General features: G+C 42.6%; 1 protein-coding gene across 12 annotated transcripts in view; it reads left to right on the forward strand.

Annotated features, from left to right (window-relative positions):
- The first annotated feature begins 201 nt into the window (after positions 1-201).
- The window catches only part of GOLGA3 (golgin A3), a 31,412-nt gene continuing 12,981 nt past the window's right edge, over positions 202-18,632 (forward strand). For 8 of the 12 annotated variants that reach the window (XR_015704169.1, XR_015704171.1, XR_015704172.1 and 5 more), the window contains exons 1-12: positions 518-2,742; positions 6,388-6,669; positions 7,555-7,667; positions 8,169-8,860; positions 10,106-10,217; positions 11,948-12,254; positions 12,877-13,079; positions 13,451-13,588; positions 14,472-14,633; positions 15,453-15,821; positions 17,001-17,078; positions 18,062-18,325. Coding sequence is in view for 8 of the 12 variants with exons in the window: in XM_009473305.2 (XP_009471580.1) it covers positions 2,610-2,742; positions 6,388-6,669; positions 7,555-7,667; positions 8,169-8,860; positions 10,106-10,217; positions 11,948-12,254; positions 12,877-13,079; positions 13,451-13,588; positions 14,472-14,633; positions 15,453-15,821; positions 17,001-17,078; positions 18,062-18,325 (2,853 nt within the window). In the remaining 4 variants the exon portion in view is untranslated. Of the gene's footprint in view, positions 478-517; positions 2,743-6,387; positions 6,670-7,554; positions 7,668-8,168; positions 8,861-10,105; positions 10,218-11,947; positions 12,255-12,876; positions 13,080-13,450; positions 13,589-14,471; positions 14,634-15,452; positions 15,822-17,000; positions 17,079-18,061; positions 18,326-18,632 lie in introns of those variants that run through there. The other 4 variants (XM_087754956.1, XM_087754955.1, XM_087754959.1 and 1 more) reach the window with 4 other exon arrangements.

Genomic DNA, 18,632 nt, shown 5'->3' on the forward strand with positions numbered 1-18,632 from the left:
GCCCTGCCCGCGCCGCGGGGTTCCCTCAGGGGAGGCAGGGCCCCGCCGCCCCCGCCGCCCCCCGCAGCGAGGCCCCGGGCGGCGCCGAGGGCGGGCCGGCGCCGAGGCAGCCCGGCCCGGGCGGCGGGGCGGCGGCGCGGAAAGCCGCTCCCCCTCCCTCCCTCCCTCCGCCGCCGGAAGAGTCCGTCTGCAAAAGCCGCCGCCTCGCCAGCGGGCCCGGCCGCAGCGGCCGCCTCCCCGGCTGCGCCAGGCCGCCGCGGCTCCCCGCCGAGCGGCGCGGGGCCCGGCTGTGCGGGGGCGGCGCGGCCCCGGGGCGGAGGGGGCCGCGCCGGGCCCGGCCCGGCCCTCGGCGGCGGCGGCGGCGGCGCCCGACTGGCGGGGGAGGGAGAAGCGCGTTGCACCGCCGCGCCCGCCCCTTCCCGGCGGAGGCAGCGCCACGTCTCGGGCAGGAGCCGGGCGCCAGGCGGGCGGCCCCAGGTCTGCGGGGTCCGGCCGGGACGGGGGGCGGCGGGGCGCGGGGGCGGCTGAGGCCGGGCGCTGTCTCAGGCCGGGGGGTCGCGCTCGGGGCTGCCCTCCCTCCCCGCGGCCTGCCGGGGTGCGGCGAGCCGCCCGGCCCGGCTCCGCGGGCTCCGGGCCTCCGGCTGCGGGCCTCCGGGGGCCTCTGCGGGGGCCTCTGCCGGCGCCCCACCGCGGTGCCCCGGCCCTTGCCCAGGGACCCCTCGGGCGTGCCTCGCCGAGCGGCGCCCCCGGGCTGGGACAGGGCTCCCTTGCCCTCCTGGTTATCGGTGTTTTAAACAAAACCGGTTGTTTTCGTACAGCTCCTTTCCCTGTGAGGTTACTGCTGGATTCCCGTGGCGTGCGTACATACATCTGTGTGTGTGTGTGTCTGTGTGTCTGCTCTGCTCAACACGGGTACAAAAGGACTTCGAAGCTAAAATGCTTCAACCTTTAATATTTGGGAATGGGTTGTACAGGACAAAGCCGGTCTTTGTGACCCTGTTTGTTAAATGATGTTTTATGAGAAGGATAGCAAACCATCTAATGCTGGCTGGGTTTTGCCAAGGTGTAAGCGGTCTAAGCTGCGCTTGCCTTTTGTCTGTAATTCCTCTTTCTGACCTGTCATGTAGTATCTGTCTGCCATACAACAGCTCTTCTTCCAGAAGCTTTATTGTCAGCTTTGTTATACAGAGGAGCTTTTAAAATCGATAACAAATCACAGTGAAGGTATTAATCTTTCTGTTTGCTGGAGGTTTCTCTTTTAGAAATGTGCTCCGGGTTTTTGGCTCCTTCACGGCTCACCCACGTAAGGGTCACCTGCGTAATCGCCCAGTCCCGTGTATCCTGAGCTGTTAGCAGCTTCAGGAGCGTTTGGAGATGACTGGTGGCGTTGCTGGCTGAGCAGGGCAGCTTGGTGCAGTAGCAGTTACACAAGTACTCTCTGGAGATATGGAAGGAATGTTGCTCAAAATGTTTGTGTTCGTGTAAAAAGGCAATTAAAATATTCCTGACTTGACATTTTCCCCACAACCCCCCCTTTTTTAAAACTGGGGATTTCTTATTTTTTTTTCAGTAAATAGGAACCATGACATTTTGTAATCTGAATTCAGCTGTCGGTAACTATTTGAACAAAATTTAAATACCTGAAGTGACTATGTCCAGATTGTATTAGTTGGCTGGGTCTATACCCAAAGGTAAGATCTAAAAGCCTGGAGAATCATTTGCAAATTCTGTAAACTGTGTTTGGAAATCCTCCTCTTGACTCGCCATAGGAGAAGGCAGCGTTGAACTGCAGCCCAGGCTGTGCTCTGACTGCCAACGCGTGCTGTAATTAGTAGTTCAGGCTCTGTGCAGTGATACGTCCTCGTTGCTCTGCAGACAGGTAAACAGTAATGATGTAATATAATTTTAAAAAATTCAATCTGAATTCCATACCGCATTCTAACTGCAGATATTGAAACTTAAATGGGAGTAGGTCCTTGAAATGAAATATATGGTATGGAAGTCCAGACTGTAATTTACAGAGCAAAATGCTACTCTGAATACTGCCTCGCTTATTAAAGCAGAGGCCGAAGAGGCATTTCCATTAAAAGGGACAGTGATCTTAAATCTTGTCTCGCTGAATGTTATCTTGTTGCATCATTACGCTGGTGTATCAATGCTACTGAAAAAAAGGTGATAATAAAAAAGCTGTTAAACAGATCACTTCTTATTCACAAAAGCTTGGATCCTTGGTTGTATTTCATTGTCTCTGTTACTAGTCCATGCCCTGGTTCTGTGTGTTGAAGTTGGGCTGGTGGGTAGTCTGTGAGCACTACTTTCATTTTAACTCATATCTTCAAAGCTCTAAGAAATGTTTGTAAATGTACTACGTTTTGTTTCTAGAGGATGCAGCTCCTTGGTGATTACAACTTTGGCTGCGAGCTGTTTTCATGATCTCCTGGAATTATCGGCTGCCTGCTGCACACCGACAGCTGTAAAGCTCAGAACTGTGCCCCTGTGTAACATCTTCATGCTGTTGCTGCTGATGGAGAGAAACAGGACTTGGTAGTTCACTTGGCGGCAAATTATTCAGAAGAAAAACTTCCCAGGGATCTGGATTGATTTTTACCATGGACTCCTCTTCTGTCCAGCAAGACATTCACCTGCAGGGCAGAAGCAGTAATGGGGCCCCTAGCAGCTCTGAAGAACTTTTGGATTGTAAAGCCAAGTCAGATTTGCCAGTTACAACAGATGAAATTAATAGTAAGTTACTTCATACGCACCAGAGCATTTCCTAGTCTTACCTAGGCTTCTCTACAGCTATCTGTTTTGTTGTTTGCGTGATGCTGAAGGACTTTTTTCCTTGAGGTCAGGAATTTCTTGTACAGGAGTTTTAAGCAAGTTTGGTGAGGGCCATGGCTCTGCGTATGGGAAAACTGTCTTTTGTTTTAAAACTTACTCTTTCCAAACAAAACCAAACTCTTAACTTAAGTACTATTGGCTGTCGGTTGAGTGTGTGTTGTTCAGGGTGTTACTCTGTCTTCTGATAGTGTTTCCAAGAGTGTATACCTGAAATTCTTTAGAACCAACAGTTCTGAAATGCTTGTTATGGAGTAAGCGTGTGATTGGAGTACTTTATTCTGGCAGAAAGAAATTTTCCTAATAAATTTAATTGATCAGGCAAAAACCAAAATGTACTTAAGAAGTTGCTCTAAGCTTCCATTTATGGAAGAGAGATGCTGGCATGTACTCCCCAAATTATCTCAAAATAACTTTTATATGTAGACAAGCTCTAATAAAGTCATCGTGGAGCTGTTTACAAGAAGCTTAAGAGAGTGCTGATCTGAGTAGATTACAGAATCAAACTTAGGTTGGAAGGGACCTCTGTGGGTCATCTCGTCCAAACTCCTGCCTGTGCAGACCTAGTTTTGAGGCTAGATCAGGTTGCTCAGGGCCTTGTCATGTTGAATTCTGAAAATCTCCAGAGAGGGAGGTTCAACAGCCCCTCCACCCATTCCGGTGTTTAACTGCGTTCATCGTGAAAATCTTGTCCTTGTATTGAATTGAAATCTCCCATGTTTCCACTACAGGTACCTGAGGATCTGTTGGTACATAAGGATATGGTGGTAGATGGGTGGAGGGGGTGTATATGTTGTGGCTGCGTAGATACACAAGAGTCCAGAGGGTCCTTACGTAAAAGGAGGTGATCATGTGATGAAGTTGTTAGCTTTCCGCCCTCCTCTCGTACCGCAGATTTGTCGTCTTCTCATAGGCAAGAAGGTGGAGGCCCGAGACTTTATTTGCATTTCTTACGCTGCCCATTATCAGACTGGCAGAGTGTAGTTATATGATGATTCATTCATCTTTTATGAAGTTGGAGATCACACGTTCCTGTTTTCTCCTGTGTTGGACATCGTCCGAACAATTGAATTGTGGCTTACAGATAGATAGTGTGTCTTTCTACTGTTTTCAATCTAATTGCATCTCCGCCCCCACTGTTCTAAAAAGACCGCAGTTGTATTGACACTACTGCAATTAAATTACTTTAGTTCAAGGCAGCATTTAGATTCTGAGTGTCTCATGGCCTCAGGAAGTTGCCAGGAAACGATTCCTCCAAATTTTGCTCCAGCATTTCTTTTGTATGTGTATACCACTCACAGTTGTGAAGATAAAAATGTAAATAAAGTATAAACGTGATGCAGTAATACCTGCAGTTTCTGAAAGATGGGCAGAAACAATATTTCTGAATGTGCCAGGTGTCGTCTTATTTTTGGCTTCTTGTGGCTATTCTTAGCACTGACATCTACTTTAAATTTGGTTTTGACAATCTTTTAGTTTTAAAATGCCTTAAACCCTGACTTTGGTTAGTCATTAAAAAGGCAGTCCTGTCTTCTGTCCTCCTTTGCATCCTTGTTGCACCCATCCCTTCCATCGTGCCTGCAAGTGTTGTTGTGACCACACGGTGTACTAAATCAGAGAACTGATTCAGGCTAAAATGGCCTGAAAATATTCTCTGCGTGACAAATAAGATACTCAAAAGTGTTTTAATTCAAATCTTAGAAAGCCAATAGGTTTTGGCAACCTAAGGTTGAAAACTTTTTATTTTTACCCCCATTCAGTTTCCTCTGAGCTGGTTCACTGTACAAACATTGTGCTGGCTTAAGGGAGGGTGCACCGCAGAGGTGGGAACAAATGGTGAGGGGTGGAAATTCCCCTTTTCCTCTTTAAATTACTCTGAAGTGAAATTTGAATGCACTTAAAAGGAAACCTTTTGCTTTCTTCAATAACAGAAGGGAACACAATTAAAAAGTCCTACCTTCCTTCCTGTAACTTTTTCCCATATGGCTTATTTAATTTCAGGGTGCACTTTAATGTTCTCCACATACATGAAGGATAATAGCTTTATTATTTTTATTTTTATTATTATTGTTATTTTTGTCACTACTAATTTTGTAGTGATTCATTATGGGGGGGGAAGTTTAATAGTAATATGTTAATGGGCTGGTCTAAATCAATAATTAAAGTTTTATTGAATCATTGTAATCAACCTCCTGGCTCCAGAATATTTCTGGATATGAATCTTAGAAACACTTAGTTTTGGGAGGAGCTGCTTCTCAGTTCTGGTTTGTTTGGGTTTTTTCTTTCCCCTACATCTTCTTTGAGCAGACTTTTAAGAAAACCAAACTGCTTATTCAAGTCTGTAGCTCTGAGAGGAGGAAAAAATAGAAGGAGAAAGCTTGATTTTGCCACTTGCAAATACTTCGTGATCATAAATGTTAAGTATTTTCAAAGATCTTTATGAAAAAATAATGAAATCTTCCATATTATTCCAATGAATTCCAGTTACTCCAGTGATACATGGTGTGGGAATGAACAGAAAGACAGTGGCTATTTCAGTACCCTGCTCATTTGAGATCTATACTAATGTACTTGAAGTTAGATACACAGTTTTGTTGCAACAGAAGTTTCATAAATGTAAGTAGTCCCCAGCCGAGTGAAGTAGAAATGTGTGAGAAATCCAATATATAAACCTGTGAAGTGTTGAACTGGTTTTGAAGATGCATTTTTCCTGATGGAAAAATCTGATGTTAGTTAGTGGGGATAAAATTGGTATTAAAGTGGTTCTTGAATTGCCTTTTAATTGGTAGATTTATTATTTTGATGCATGTGAGCTTTGCTACTGTACTTTTGGTGAAGACATCCTATTTGAAAAAATTTAAACTCGGTCTAGCATTGAGAACCTCTGCTTGGCCCAGGCTGGAAGCCAGATGGTGGATGCTTTCTCCCCAGTGCCCAGCAGCATACCAAATAGCTGAATCATTCAGCATGGCCTGCAGTTGCTGAGTCTTATTTGTAGTAGGTTGCCACTCGGTGTGACACAGATCACATCACTTACACTGTTCCATGCTTCTGAACCTAACAAGATTTAAAAACCCCTGTGAGGTTTTGAAGATATTTTACAGAATCATAGAATCTTGGAAAAGACCTTAAGATCATCAAGTCCAACCGTTAACCCAGCACTGCCAAGCCCACCACTAAACCATGTCCCTCAGCACCACGTCTACCTGTCTTTTAAACACCTCCAGGGATGGGGACTCAGCCCCTGCCCTGGGCAGCCTGTGCCAGGGCCTGACCACCCTTTCGGTGAAGAAATTTGTCCTAATATTATGGTTACTTTTGAGGTCCTGCTTGAAGGCAATGTAGTAAAGCAAATGAAAGGTGCTTGTTCCGGTCTTTTGAAATGGAGAATCTAAAGTCCTTTATAAAATTCCTCCTGCCAGTTGCTGTCATTAGCAATTTCCATATTCTTACAGTCTAAAGGCAATAGTGGTAGCATTGTATTTGGGTGGAGGGGTGAAGATAAACGGGGTGGCTTACAGTGTAGCTCAGTGAAACTTTCTTTTCCAGCTACCAGTATTAACATCAACGAAGTGCCAAATGAAGAGGGAAGTCTGGAGATAAACAGCAAAGTGGATGCCTGCCAGAATGGGCCAGAGTCGCGCTTCCCCGACTCTCCGGTATCTTTTGACCCCACCAGCAGTGCGCAGGGTCAAGAGTCATCCCCAGGTGTGACTGGTTTCCATGACAGCCTAAGGAGGTCTCAGGGAACTAGTGCTGAGGGCATAGTTCTTAGAAAAGAAGCTTTGCAGTCTCTCAAACTAAGTCTACCCATGCAAGAAACTGAATTGTGTAAGCATCTGTTTACGGTGGTGCCCCTGCTTTCTCTTGCTGCATAAAGCTTTTTACTCTGAGCCTGGCTCTAGGATCCTATAACATCATTTAAGCTTGGACTAAACTTTGTTTTTGCAGTAAGCTTTTACTTTGAACTACAATTCATTTTCTTTCAGTAAATCACTCTCTGCTGCAGCTAAGGCACGTGCCTTACCATTTAAAAATTGTTCTTATGCTGGAGGGGAATTTATGCTTTCTGGGGCTAAAGCTATTCTAATCTTCTTGATTATTAGGAGTAACAGGTGACATTAAAAAAAAAAAAAACAAACAGAACAGCAGAACCAGGTGATTTTAAGCTAAGTGATAAAGGGGGGAAGAGAAGAGCAATAAAGGGGAGAGAAGGGAGAAGTCTTTATATTAAGGTGTCTGCTGCAGGAGTTTTCTGAAATAATGTTTTTAAGCCTTACTACGGAAAAGATTTAATATGAGTTAACAAAAAGTAAGAAAATATATTTAGGGGGCATCTTTCTCTGAGCTGTAGGGAATGAGTGGACTCTGTAGGTCTTGCTTAGTTTTACAATTCCAGTACTGTCAGAAGTGCCGGACAGGTGAGATTAAATGACAGCAATAGTTTTATTCTTGCTGTATAATCTCTTGTCATATATTCGTGGAGGAACTACAGCATTTGCAAACTGAGCAACGGAAATACACAGGCTTTATCAATGCTTACACGAGGATGTATTAGAAGAGGGTATTCTGAGGCGCACGCCAATGGGCTTTCCTTGCATTCCTTGCTTAAGCATGAAGCATGTTGCTGATGGTAGAAGGGGCTTTTTCCTTTTGCATCAAATTTGCCTGTGTTGGAGTTTTCTGTTTGACTGTAAAGCTACCTTTCACTTACAGGCTCAGTAGAGTCTTCACTCCCATTGGAGAAAGAAGAACAAATAAGACTTCAAGCAAGAAGACGGCTAGAAGAACAGCTCAAACAATACAGAGTGAAGAGACATCAAGAAAGAGTGAGTACCACACAACAGATCTTCTAGATTCAGTGTGTTGTTGAGAAGCTTGAAAACTTTATCCTTTGTGCTCTAAATTACCGTTTTCTCTGCTTTAAACGTTCAGTAGTTTTCTCAAATGTGAGAAAGAATTTTTTTTTTCTTCTGGACATGCAAAATTTGGTTCTCTGTTAGCTCATTGGTAACATACCGTTTTGTGGTACTTAAAATAGGGGGGGAAAAAACCAAACCCAAAACTTAAGTAACGTAAATGGTAAATTTTTCCTATATTTTTCAGTTAGCTTTTGGAGTCTACCTTGATCATTTTCAACACGCATATACTGAGCCTTGATAGGGTTGATTGCTGATGTAATTTACCTTGTTTAGGAAATGATGCATATATTTAAATATTAATGTAAACGTGTAGAGCTTTACGTATTAAGTTCTACAGCAAAATAAGTCTTCGATGCTAGTTCAAATGTAACGTTCTGGAATTTATCGTTGACTCTTTGCTTCTTTTAGTCGAATCAGTCTGCATCCAAAAACCGGCCCTCCAGCACCCTAGATCCTGAGCTGATGTTAAATCCAGAAATCTTGCCGAGAGCTAGCACTGTAGCAATGACAAAAGAATACTCCTTTTTGCGGACCAGTGTCCCCAGGGGGCCAAAACTGGGTAGCTTGGGACTTCCAGCATCCTCAAAAGAGAGAAGAAGTTCAAAATCTAAACCCAGTAAGATCCGGTCCTTGGCTGACTACAGAACTGAAGATTCAGGCTCTAGAGACACTACTGGGAATTTTGTGGCTACTGATTTATCTGGTGGGACTCTGAAGCAAAGCAGAAGCGGTCCAACATCAGTTGTTTCTGAGATTAGTCTCCCCTCTGACACGGATGACCGAATAGAGAATTCCTCCTTGGCAGGAGATAGCGTTTCAGAGATTGATGGGAGTGAAGTGGGAACGAGGCTGGATGGAAACGAGAGTGACAGCTCTACCTACAGCAGCGTGTCAGGAAAAGGGCTGTATAACAGTTTACAGAATGCAGAAGGCAAACAGGGTATTCCATATACAATAAACGGTCAGAAGATACATCCTGACGCAATGGGGCAATTTCCTTCCATCAGTGAGGTGCTGCAGGCTGCGGCAGTGGAGCATCAAGCCCAAGAGCAAGAAGTTAATGGGGAAGTACGGAGTAGGAGAGACAGTATTTCTAGCAGGTAAGAAAGATCGCTGTGTAGCAAGGTCATTATTAGGCATTACACTTTCTTTTAGAATCTGTAAATTAACAACAGATTTGATCACAATGAATGTAAGTTAAAACCGGATCCAAAGTTAGCAGAAGGTAAGAGTAATAGGCTGCCTATTAAAAGAAACTGAAAAGTCACTTCACTTGAGTACCTATTTACTAAGTATATCTTTAGAGAAATATATTTTTGCCACAGGCTGTGTTTTAAACATACTGCTAGCAGTCGCGTCTATCTATTTACTTGTGAAGCAGGCATTCGTTCACTGAATCGCTCATGTGGCATTGGTCTTTAAAGTCTGAATGTGTAGACTTAACTGACTCAGTGATATTTATCATCATCCTTTTCCTGATCTACACATGTGCCTTTCAGACCTCAAATAGTTACGAAATGCCAAGAGCCTTGTCCTAGATACTCTTACCCTCTTCAGCCCTTTAGAATGAGATTTACTTAGTCTCGCAAGCTTATGTGTATGTGGTAGGTATTAAACTGTGATTCAGCAAGCAAGTGGATGACTGGTGAAGCCCTGAGCAATGCAGTTGTGTTTTTTATCAGTTGTCTGCACATGCATGTTTTATACATGCTAATTTTGAAATTACCTTTTTCTTTTTTTCTTCGTTGGAATAAAACGTAATGCCCTGGGATGTTAAGGTAAAATCAGTTGTTGACTTAATTCTTACACTCAGGAGAGAGAGGATCTTTTTCTCTAGACTCCTTGGCTGTACATCAGGGAAGGAGCATAAGGAATCCCTTATACCAAATACCTGTTCTTCCTTCTTTTGCAGCAGCTGTTGGTATTTCTCAGGCCCTTTCACATTAAAGCAGACAATTGCGGACAACAGTTGTGGAGGTTTTGTGCTCCCATTTTGTCCATTTGTCTGCTTACAATGGGATATGCAGATACAGAATACAATGAAGTCAACCATTGCAATTCTGTAAAATAACAAATATATGGGTGCCACGCTAGATACTTGTTGCTGTAAATATAGGAAGCTAATGTATAAAACCTTGGTGTGAATATAATTTGTTTATCTCTTTGGATGGTAATGAAGGTTGTTTCACTCTGTTCTGGATCCATCATAAAGCCAGAAAAAATGTCCTAAATTCTCGGTCACATGTGGAGTCTGAGTACCTCCTAATTTCAGCTTTGCTTTTCTTCAACTAGATGAGTGTCGTATTCTGACCCTTTACCTGTGTATGTGCTGTCTCTGTCTCCAGTGTTTCTATGGAAAGCTCTATCGCAGGAACTCATGATGAAGTGTTGCAGGTTCTGAAGGAGAAGATGAGACTTGAAGGGCAACTAGAAGCACTCTCACTAGAAGCTAATCAGGTAGAAAATGAATTTGAATTTATGTATTTAGCATTTATGTATTTAGCATATTAATCTGTTAATTAATTTTCAAGAGCCTCCTACTTATTACTTGTTGGAATTGTGTTTTGTAAAAAAATTGTTGAATAAGGTACTTTACAAGGATGCTGTGGTGGGTTGACCCTGGCTGGATGCCAGGTGCCCACCAAAGCTGCTCTGCCACTGCCCTCCTCAGCTGGACAGGGGAGAGAAAAAATATAACAAAAGGCTCGTGGGTTGAGATAAGGACAGGGAAATCGCTCACCAATTACCGTCATAGGCAAAACAGACTCGACTTGAGGAAATTAGTTTAATTTATTACCAATCAAATCAGAGCAGGATAATGAGAAATAAAACTGAATCTTAAAACACCTTCCCCCCACCCCTCCCTCTTCCCGGGCTCAATTTCAATCCCGATTTTCTCTATCTCGTCCCTCCCAGCGGTGCAGGGGACGGGGAATGGGGGTTGCGGTCAGTTCATCACCCGCTGTCTCTGCTGCTCCTTCCTCCTCGGGGAGGGCTCCTCACACTCTGCCCTGCTCCAGCGTGGGGTCCCTGCCACGGGAGACAGTCCTCCACAAACTTCTCCATCGTGAGTCCTTCCCACGGGCCGCAGTCCTTCACAACTGCTCCAGTGTGGGTCCCTTCCACGGGTGCAGTCCTTCAGGAGCAGACTGCACCAGCGTGGGTCCCCCACGGGGTCACCAGTCCTGCCAGCAAACCTGCTCCAGCCTGGGCGCCTCTCCACGGGGCCACAGCTCCTGCCAGGATCCTGCTCCTGCCAGGATCCTGCTCCAGCGCGGGCTTCCCCCGGGGTCACAGCCTCCTTCAGGCATCCCCCTGCTCCGGCGTGGGGTCCTCTGTGGGCTGCAGGTGGATCTCTGCTCCACCATGGACCTCCATGGTCTGCAGGGGGACAACCTGCCTCACCATGGTTTTCCCCATGGGCTGCAGGGGAATCTCTGCTCCGGTGCCTGGAGCACCCCCTGCCCCTCCTTCTTCCCTGACCTGGGTGTCTGCAGAGTTGTTCCTCTTGCATATTCTCACTCCTTCCTCCAGCTGCAGTTGCGCAGCTTTTTTCCCCCCTTCTTAACTATGTTATCCCAGAGGCGCTACCACCATCACTGATGGGCTCGGCCTTGGCCAGCGGCAGGTCCGTCTTGGAGCTGGCTGGCATTGGCTGTGTTGGACATAGGGGAAGCTTCTAGCAGCTTCTCACAGAAGTCACCCCTGTAGCCACCCTGCCACCAAAACCTTGCCATGCAGATGCTTAAGAGGATAAATATAAAGTTAGTAAAGTCTTCAAAGGGTTAAAAAAAGAAGTGTTGGGTTTTTTTTTTCCAAATTAAAAGAGATGATAAATCCAGAGTAATGCTAGCAATGTCTATATAGCTGTATTTTCTCTTTGTATTGGTTGATGGTATAACACATATAATAGAAAGCATTCTTCCTTAAAGTGTGAAAACGTGTCTTACTAAAAATCCTGACATGGTTACCGACCTACAATGCTATACGTCTTGTCTGTGCTTCCCTCTGTATTTTCTTTGACTATTGGAAACACCTGCTAGGTGAGATGTCACTTCAGAAGAGAATTTTTCACAAGCAGGTGGTCATTGCCTTAGCAAAGCCATTTTGCTGTGCATCTTCTTTAGTCAGCCATTAACGTATTTTCTGCTAAGACTTCTGTATTTTGATTTTCTGGACACATTCAGGCTCTCAAAGAGAAGACGGAGCTACAAGCCCAACTTGCAGCTTTGAACATGAAGCTTCAGGCGCAGATGGAGCACAGCCAAAACAGCCAGCAGAAGCAGGAATCTTTGAGCTCAGAAGTGGCCACATTAAAGCAGTCCTGCTGGGATCTGGAACGAGCAATGGCTGACCTGCAAAATACTTTGGAAGCAAAGAATGCTAGTTTGGCTTCTTCAAATAATGATTTGCAGTTAGCAGAGGAGCAGTACCAAAGACTCTTGCTGAAGGTTGAAGATATGCAAAAAAATGTTCTCACCAGAGACAGCACAGGTGGGACGATGTCAATGTCAGTCTTCAAAATTTGTTATTCCGTAAATCATTTTATTTCAACATAATTCTGAAGTCCAGGAAAAAGAAGGGATTTTAATTTGTGTTTCATTGGTGTCGTGCTAATAAAATGGTCTGAATTTAAAGATGATTGTTTTTTATTTTGTGTCACAGGAGTGCCACAATTTGCAAGCTGCCAGGGCCAGCTTGGAGAGGGAGGCATAAATATTTAGTCTAGTAATTGTTTGACAGAGGACTAATGTTTTTTAGAAAATTATACAAATATTGGTTTGTAATGATGACTCTACATGTCAGGATACCTGCTTCCTGATTTTTAATTAGTTCATATTTTCTGCCTCTAAGGAACTATGAATGCTTATAGAAGTGATTCATTTATTTTAATTTTATTCTGCTTATGACCTGATACTTCGGATTCTAGCACTTCCTCTCACTTTTGCAGGAAAAGCCAATCTTTATGTAATTAGGCATATATGTTTTTGTTCAAAAAGAAAGGGGGAAAAAAAAAAAGAAAAAGCTATGAATATAACAATAATACTTGCAAATGTGTGCATAAGAATAGAACAATGGTGTGTGCTAGTCCAAGTTCTTTATTTTCTTTGTCTAGTTCATGATCTGCGACAGCAGTTGGCTTCCTTGCAGAACCAGCTTCAGAAGGTGCAGTTGGAACGGACCACGCTGACCAACAAGCTAAAGGCATCTGAAACAGAAATCACGTCGCTCCAAAGTGTGCGGCAGTGGTACCAGCAGCAGCTTGTACTGGCCCAGGAGGCCCGTGTCAGGCTGCAGAGTGAGATGGCCAATATACAGGTATTATGATTTACTTGCATATGGGAGGACTGAGAATCTCTTCTTTTTTATGTTAGCTTTATCCAGAGGACATTGTTTATGAGCTCGGACAAGGGAGCCGGTCTCACTTTTGTATTCTTCACATGGAGAGCAGGCGGGATGGTGTTTTGTTTTTCATCATGAGGTGTTAGTTCACGTTACTGCTGAGGCATAAATTTAACCAAAGCGCTTGCCTTCTGTGGATGAAGATCTGCAATGCCACGAAAGTAGTAGTAGAGATAAGGCACAGATAGAGTCAACGTGTTTGGCTTTTTTTCTGAAACTCTTAAATTTGTTGGCCAAATTTTGACTGTTTGTATTAATCTGTGATTTTTTTTTTTTCCTTCCTTTAGGCTGGGCAAATGACTCAAGCAGGTATGTTGGAGCACCTCAAACTAGAGAATGTGGCATTGTCTCAGCAGCTGACTGAAACCCAGCACAGATCCATTAAAGAAAAGGAACGTATTGCAGCGCAGCTGCAAAATATTGAGGTACGGTTGTAGGTGGTCTTCATGAATTATGTTCTGCCTAGGTTGTGTATTTAGGTTTTGCAAACTCAAGGCTATTCCGGCAAAGTAACACGGAATTCTTATGAATTGATTCAAATGCTGCATTATAGAACCAGTAAATATTTCAGAGCAAATAAATTTGCACGACATTACAAACAGTAAGAGGGAGCAAGGTCACGTGTTTCCCATTCCAGGGTGATTCTTGCATTTTCAGCTCTGGTATTTGTTTTTAGATTAATTTTAAAGGTGGATGTAAATGTTCTTGTTTGCCCATTCATGAACTTTTTCAAGAGAAAACTTAATTGGAAGTTAAACTAAGTCAGTACGGTGCTTCTTAAGTGTGTGAAATTGCTCGGTACTCAGGTTTGTCCGTCCTGCCCTCCAGTAAGAAAAGATGGGTAAAATCTGAAGTGCAGAAGCTCACTTTCAAAGCACTTAGAACCTTAAATCCCGTTGAATTTGAGTGACATTCCTGCTTCTAGGTCTCAAAGGGCAGGAAAGCAGCAGGTCAGTGGAAGCACTCCATCTCCGGCGTTACTAATAGCGGTTGCGTAAATGACAGGAATTGCTATTTCTTTACATCAGTTTCATCAATTTAGACAGGATATGGTGTTATTTAAGAGGAATTCTGATTATCACAAGTATAAAAAATACTCACTGTTATTCTAAGGTGTCTTAAGTATATGAATGGGTGACTTCAGTAAAGACATACAGGTGCGTAAGGCAGACTTCAGAATTATTTTTGCTTGTGTCTTTTTCTCTAGAAATTTTCTTGGTAATTTACCTTTTTCTTTTCCTCTTTTTTCATCCCCTCCCCCCTACCCATGGAAATTGTAAAAGTTGATTCCTTGCTTTTTCTGTGCAGGCGGACATGTTAGATCAAGAAGCTGCCTTCATGCAGATCCAGGAGGCTAAAACCATGGTGGAAGAAGACTTGCAGAGAAAACTAGAGGAGTTTGAGGATGAGAAAGAACAGCTTCAGAAAATGGCTGATTCTGCAGCAACATTGGAGCAAGAATTGGAACAGGTAGACTGTTGTTAGGCAACTTCCCAAGGGTTTCACAGGAAATACTTATTTGGCTGAAAATAGTAAATAGATCCTGAGCTCTAAAGTTGTTTGTTTTTTGTTTTTTTTAAAACCTGAAAGATTCCTGCAAAAATGAAGTCCATGTAAAAGTCACTCTGTCCCAGGTGAAAAGGCTCCCTTTTTTTTAACCATCTCAGTAACAGTACTTTTTTGAAATTTCAGAACTACTGTCTTGTAAATGTTGAGGTTTTTTAGTGAATACAGTGTGTGGTTAGTCTAAGTATAGACAAGAAGCACAGATCCATGTTCAAAGTTGTTAGGCAGTCAGGGTGTCATTACATACACTTACAGCGTAATCAATCTGCACTTCGCTACAGAGTCCTGCTTTAACCTTGTAACGTTACAAAGGCAGCATGTCAAGGGCTGGAATGAGATGAAGTATGTGATAGCTCAGTGTTATATTCCATGTAATTCTATGGCATTATCATTAATAACACTGAATTTACCCAGTATATCTACTGTGGACACGTTTTTCAAATAAAAATATAGAATACTGTGAATCTGACTTAAGAATATTTCAGGTTTGTCATTCTGGTCATTGCTTAGCCTGTAAGATTGCAGATGCTGCAGAAGGCAATCAATGCAATTAATAGAGCAAATAGAAGAAGTGGCCTAGGAAAGGTAAAAAAATATTTTCAACTTCTGCTATTTTCTCCTAGTAGCTAAAATATTAATTAAAATATTTCATTTTGATTGGAGAGTATTTGCAAAGATAACATTCATTTTGTATTAATTTAATCTTAAAATACTTCTTCTCAGGTCAAGTTGACTTTGCATCAGCGAGATCTGCAGCTTGAATCTTTACAGCAAGAACACCTAGACCTAATGAAGCAATTCACTCTGACCCAAGAGACATTGCACACCAAAGAGCAGTCCCTGGATGACCTGCGAACACAGTACGATGAACTGAAGGCCAGATTAGAAGAGTTCCAAAGTGATGCTACTTCTAAAGATGACATGATCCAGTATTTGCAGAATGAGAAGATTGTCTTGGAAGTAGCTCTACAGGCAGCAAAAGCAAGCAAAGAGCAACTTGACGAAGGAGCAATGCGCCTTGGAGAAGACACAGAAGTAACATCACAAATCTTGGAACAACTGAGGCAAGAAATGGCAATCAAGTCAAGCCAGGTAATGAATCCCTAGAAGTATCTTATTTAAAGTAGGTGTTGCAGGCACATGATAGAGCCAATTACACGAGCGGAGATTGGTACACGTGAATTTGTATACATGTGTAGTTGCAAGATTCAGCTAGTGGGAAGATTTTAATCAATTCCCTCATTTTTCCCTGTTGGTAGACTGTCTGACACTTTACGTGCTGTTACGTCATTGGTGAGCTTACAGTTTAGTATCCCTTGGTATCTATAGGCATTTATGCATTTGTGTGGTGTGGGATGGGAAGCTGAGGTTAATTGATCTTGTTCTGTCTGTTTCCAAGAGCCACCATCTTTCTAAAGTCTACCAGTTCTAAAACACGATAATTTTGAGCACAGATCACAGTTTTGGAAGTAGGTTTTCTGTGTGCTCCTTTTCTGTGGTACTGTGGGCCAATCATCTTCCTTATGCAGTGATTTGGTCAAGTTTAATTGCGCCTTTTCTCTTGAAACAATATACCAGGGTTTGCTTTTGCATACTGCTGTATACCAACTGAGGCTTTTTTCTAGTCACAGAACTATTTTACAGGATCAAGCCTAATGCATATCCTTATTCTTTTTGTGGCTGCTTTAAATTACGATGACTGTTCCTTTCACACTTAGTTTGATAGTCATGTATGCTCTGTATCTTTTCGAGCATCCAAGCTCCATAGCAAGAGCTTTCTTATTGAATCCTGGTAATGATGAGTTCCTGGTAATCTTTAGAGATTTCCTTTGAAGATAATAATGGGACTTGATAGTGTTACCAATAGAAGTATTGAAGAACTATGGAAATATATTTAACATAAAGATTGGGGTGTTTTTCTTTCAAAGAACCAGCTGGTTTCTTCATTTGATCATGTATGTGTGAACGGGTGCCATCCAGATACAGCATATGTGCACTAATGATGCATACTAAAACTTTAATGGCAAGATCAGGGGACTTCATGCATTCCTGAGGGTTGCCAAGGCTTGCTGCGTGGTGACCTGTGTGAATGTATTTCTGTATAGAACGTTGTGTTAGCTAACAGTGACACTGAGACGCCTAGTCAGAAACAGGATCCTCGTTAGGCAATTGGTACAAGCATAGCAAAAGATACTGTCATTGCTTGAAATAATGTAAAATATGACATTTGGCATGTAAAGCAACGTGGTTGCTTTTTTTTCCCTCTGGCAGGTAGAAAATCTGCAGCAAGAAAATGCCAGTCTTAAAAAACAGGTTCAAAAAGTGAAGGAACAGTTCCTGCAGCAGAAGGTAAGCAAAAGCAAACTATTTCAAAGAAATAAAACCAAGGAATATACTTTTTTTTTTTTTACAGTGAAGGCATGTACTTCCAAGGGGTTTATGAGGACACTTGAATCAATTTTCTGTATGAAAGAACTTTGTGATGTAATTATACAGTTTCTGTATTTCGTACAGTTGAATTTTTATCTGTAACTAATACAAAAGCAGATCCACCAACCAATTCATGCTTTCATTGGACTTCAGGGAGTTTGCCAAACGATCCACCATATAAAATCTCTCTCTGGTTTGTTGATACTAGGTTTGCTTTTGCAAAAGCATTCATGAAAATCTTCAACTGTCATCATTTTACTGCAGCTTTGAAAAATGATAGTTGCTTCAGTAATAAGATTGAAAAGAAGTGCTTTATTGCAGATTTTATTCTGAATTTACAGTTTTGAAACATTGATGGCATATCAATTTCAAATTAGTGTTGTACATATGTGTCTTATGTAGAGGGTGGCACCATTAATTTACTGCTTGATTGCTTATTAAGCTAAAGCCAAAGGTTGTTTTAGCTTGTTAGGTTTAAGTTTGGGAAGGCTGTTTAAACTGTCAGTCGCAGTTAAGCCCTCTTGTCATGGCAAAAGTTATTAATTGTATGCATGGGATGGTTAATCTTTTAGTTTAGTTTAAAAAAGTGACATGTAATTAGTGCGGTTCCATAAAGAATGTGAGGAAGAGTATCCCATACTGGTATAAACATTCTTACTCAAGAGGTTTGATTTTTTTATGAACTGCTGACACATAGTGGTATTTGATATCTGAGCTTACATAGAAGTCTTTGAACCAGAGTAAATATGTTACAGAAGATGATGCTGGTTTGTATTCTTTGACACGCACACCCTCCCCCCCAAACTAAAATAATATCAGTAAATACTTCATAGTAAATTACTCCTAAATTTCTAAAGCTGTAACAGAGGTGACGTTGTCCTCTTGAAACTCTTGTGTCCAAGGTAATGGTGGAAGCTTATCGAAGAGATGCAAGTTCTAAGGACCAGCTGATCAGCGAACTGAAAGCTACGAAGAAGCGACTGGACTCAGAAGTGAAAGAGTTAAAACGAGAGCTACTGAAAATTCAAGTCGAAAAACAGTCACTTGAATCTGAACATTCAAAACTACAGAAGGAAGTATCTCAGGTTCACCAGCAGATGGTGGAAATGGAAAATCATCTTCAGTCAGTGCAGAAAGAACGAGATGATATGGAAACACGCCTACAGGTATGGAAGGTGTTAAGCTTTAGATTTTGAGAGCGTTACATCCAGGATACATTGCTATTTCTATTAGCTTTGGAGATAAACAGAATGACCACCTGCAAGTTAAAGTTCTTGGATACATATTTAATATTGTCTATACATTTGAGCATATACCTACCAAAATTCTGTAAATACATGACTGGTTATCAGCATCTCATGTAAGGAGGTGGGGAGAAGCATGCTACAGGAGTGGTAGAGGTGTGATGTGGAAGCATGTTCCTCGGTCCCAAAGTGAACTCCATCTGAGAGCAAAGACCAAACTAGAACTCTG

Source organism: Nipponia nippon, unplaced genomic scaffold (genome assembly GCF_047370975.1).
Source record: "Nipponia nippon isolate SJK-2023a ecotype South Korea unplaced genomic scaffold, ASM4737097v1 scaffold_18, whole genome shotgun sequence".
Classification (NCBI taxonomy): domain Eukaryota; kingdom Metazoa; phylum Chordata; class Aves; order Pelecaniformes; family Threskiornithidae; genus Nipponia; species Nipponia nippon.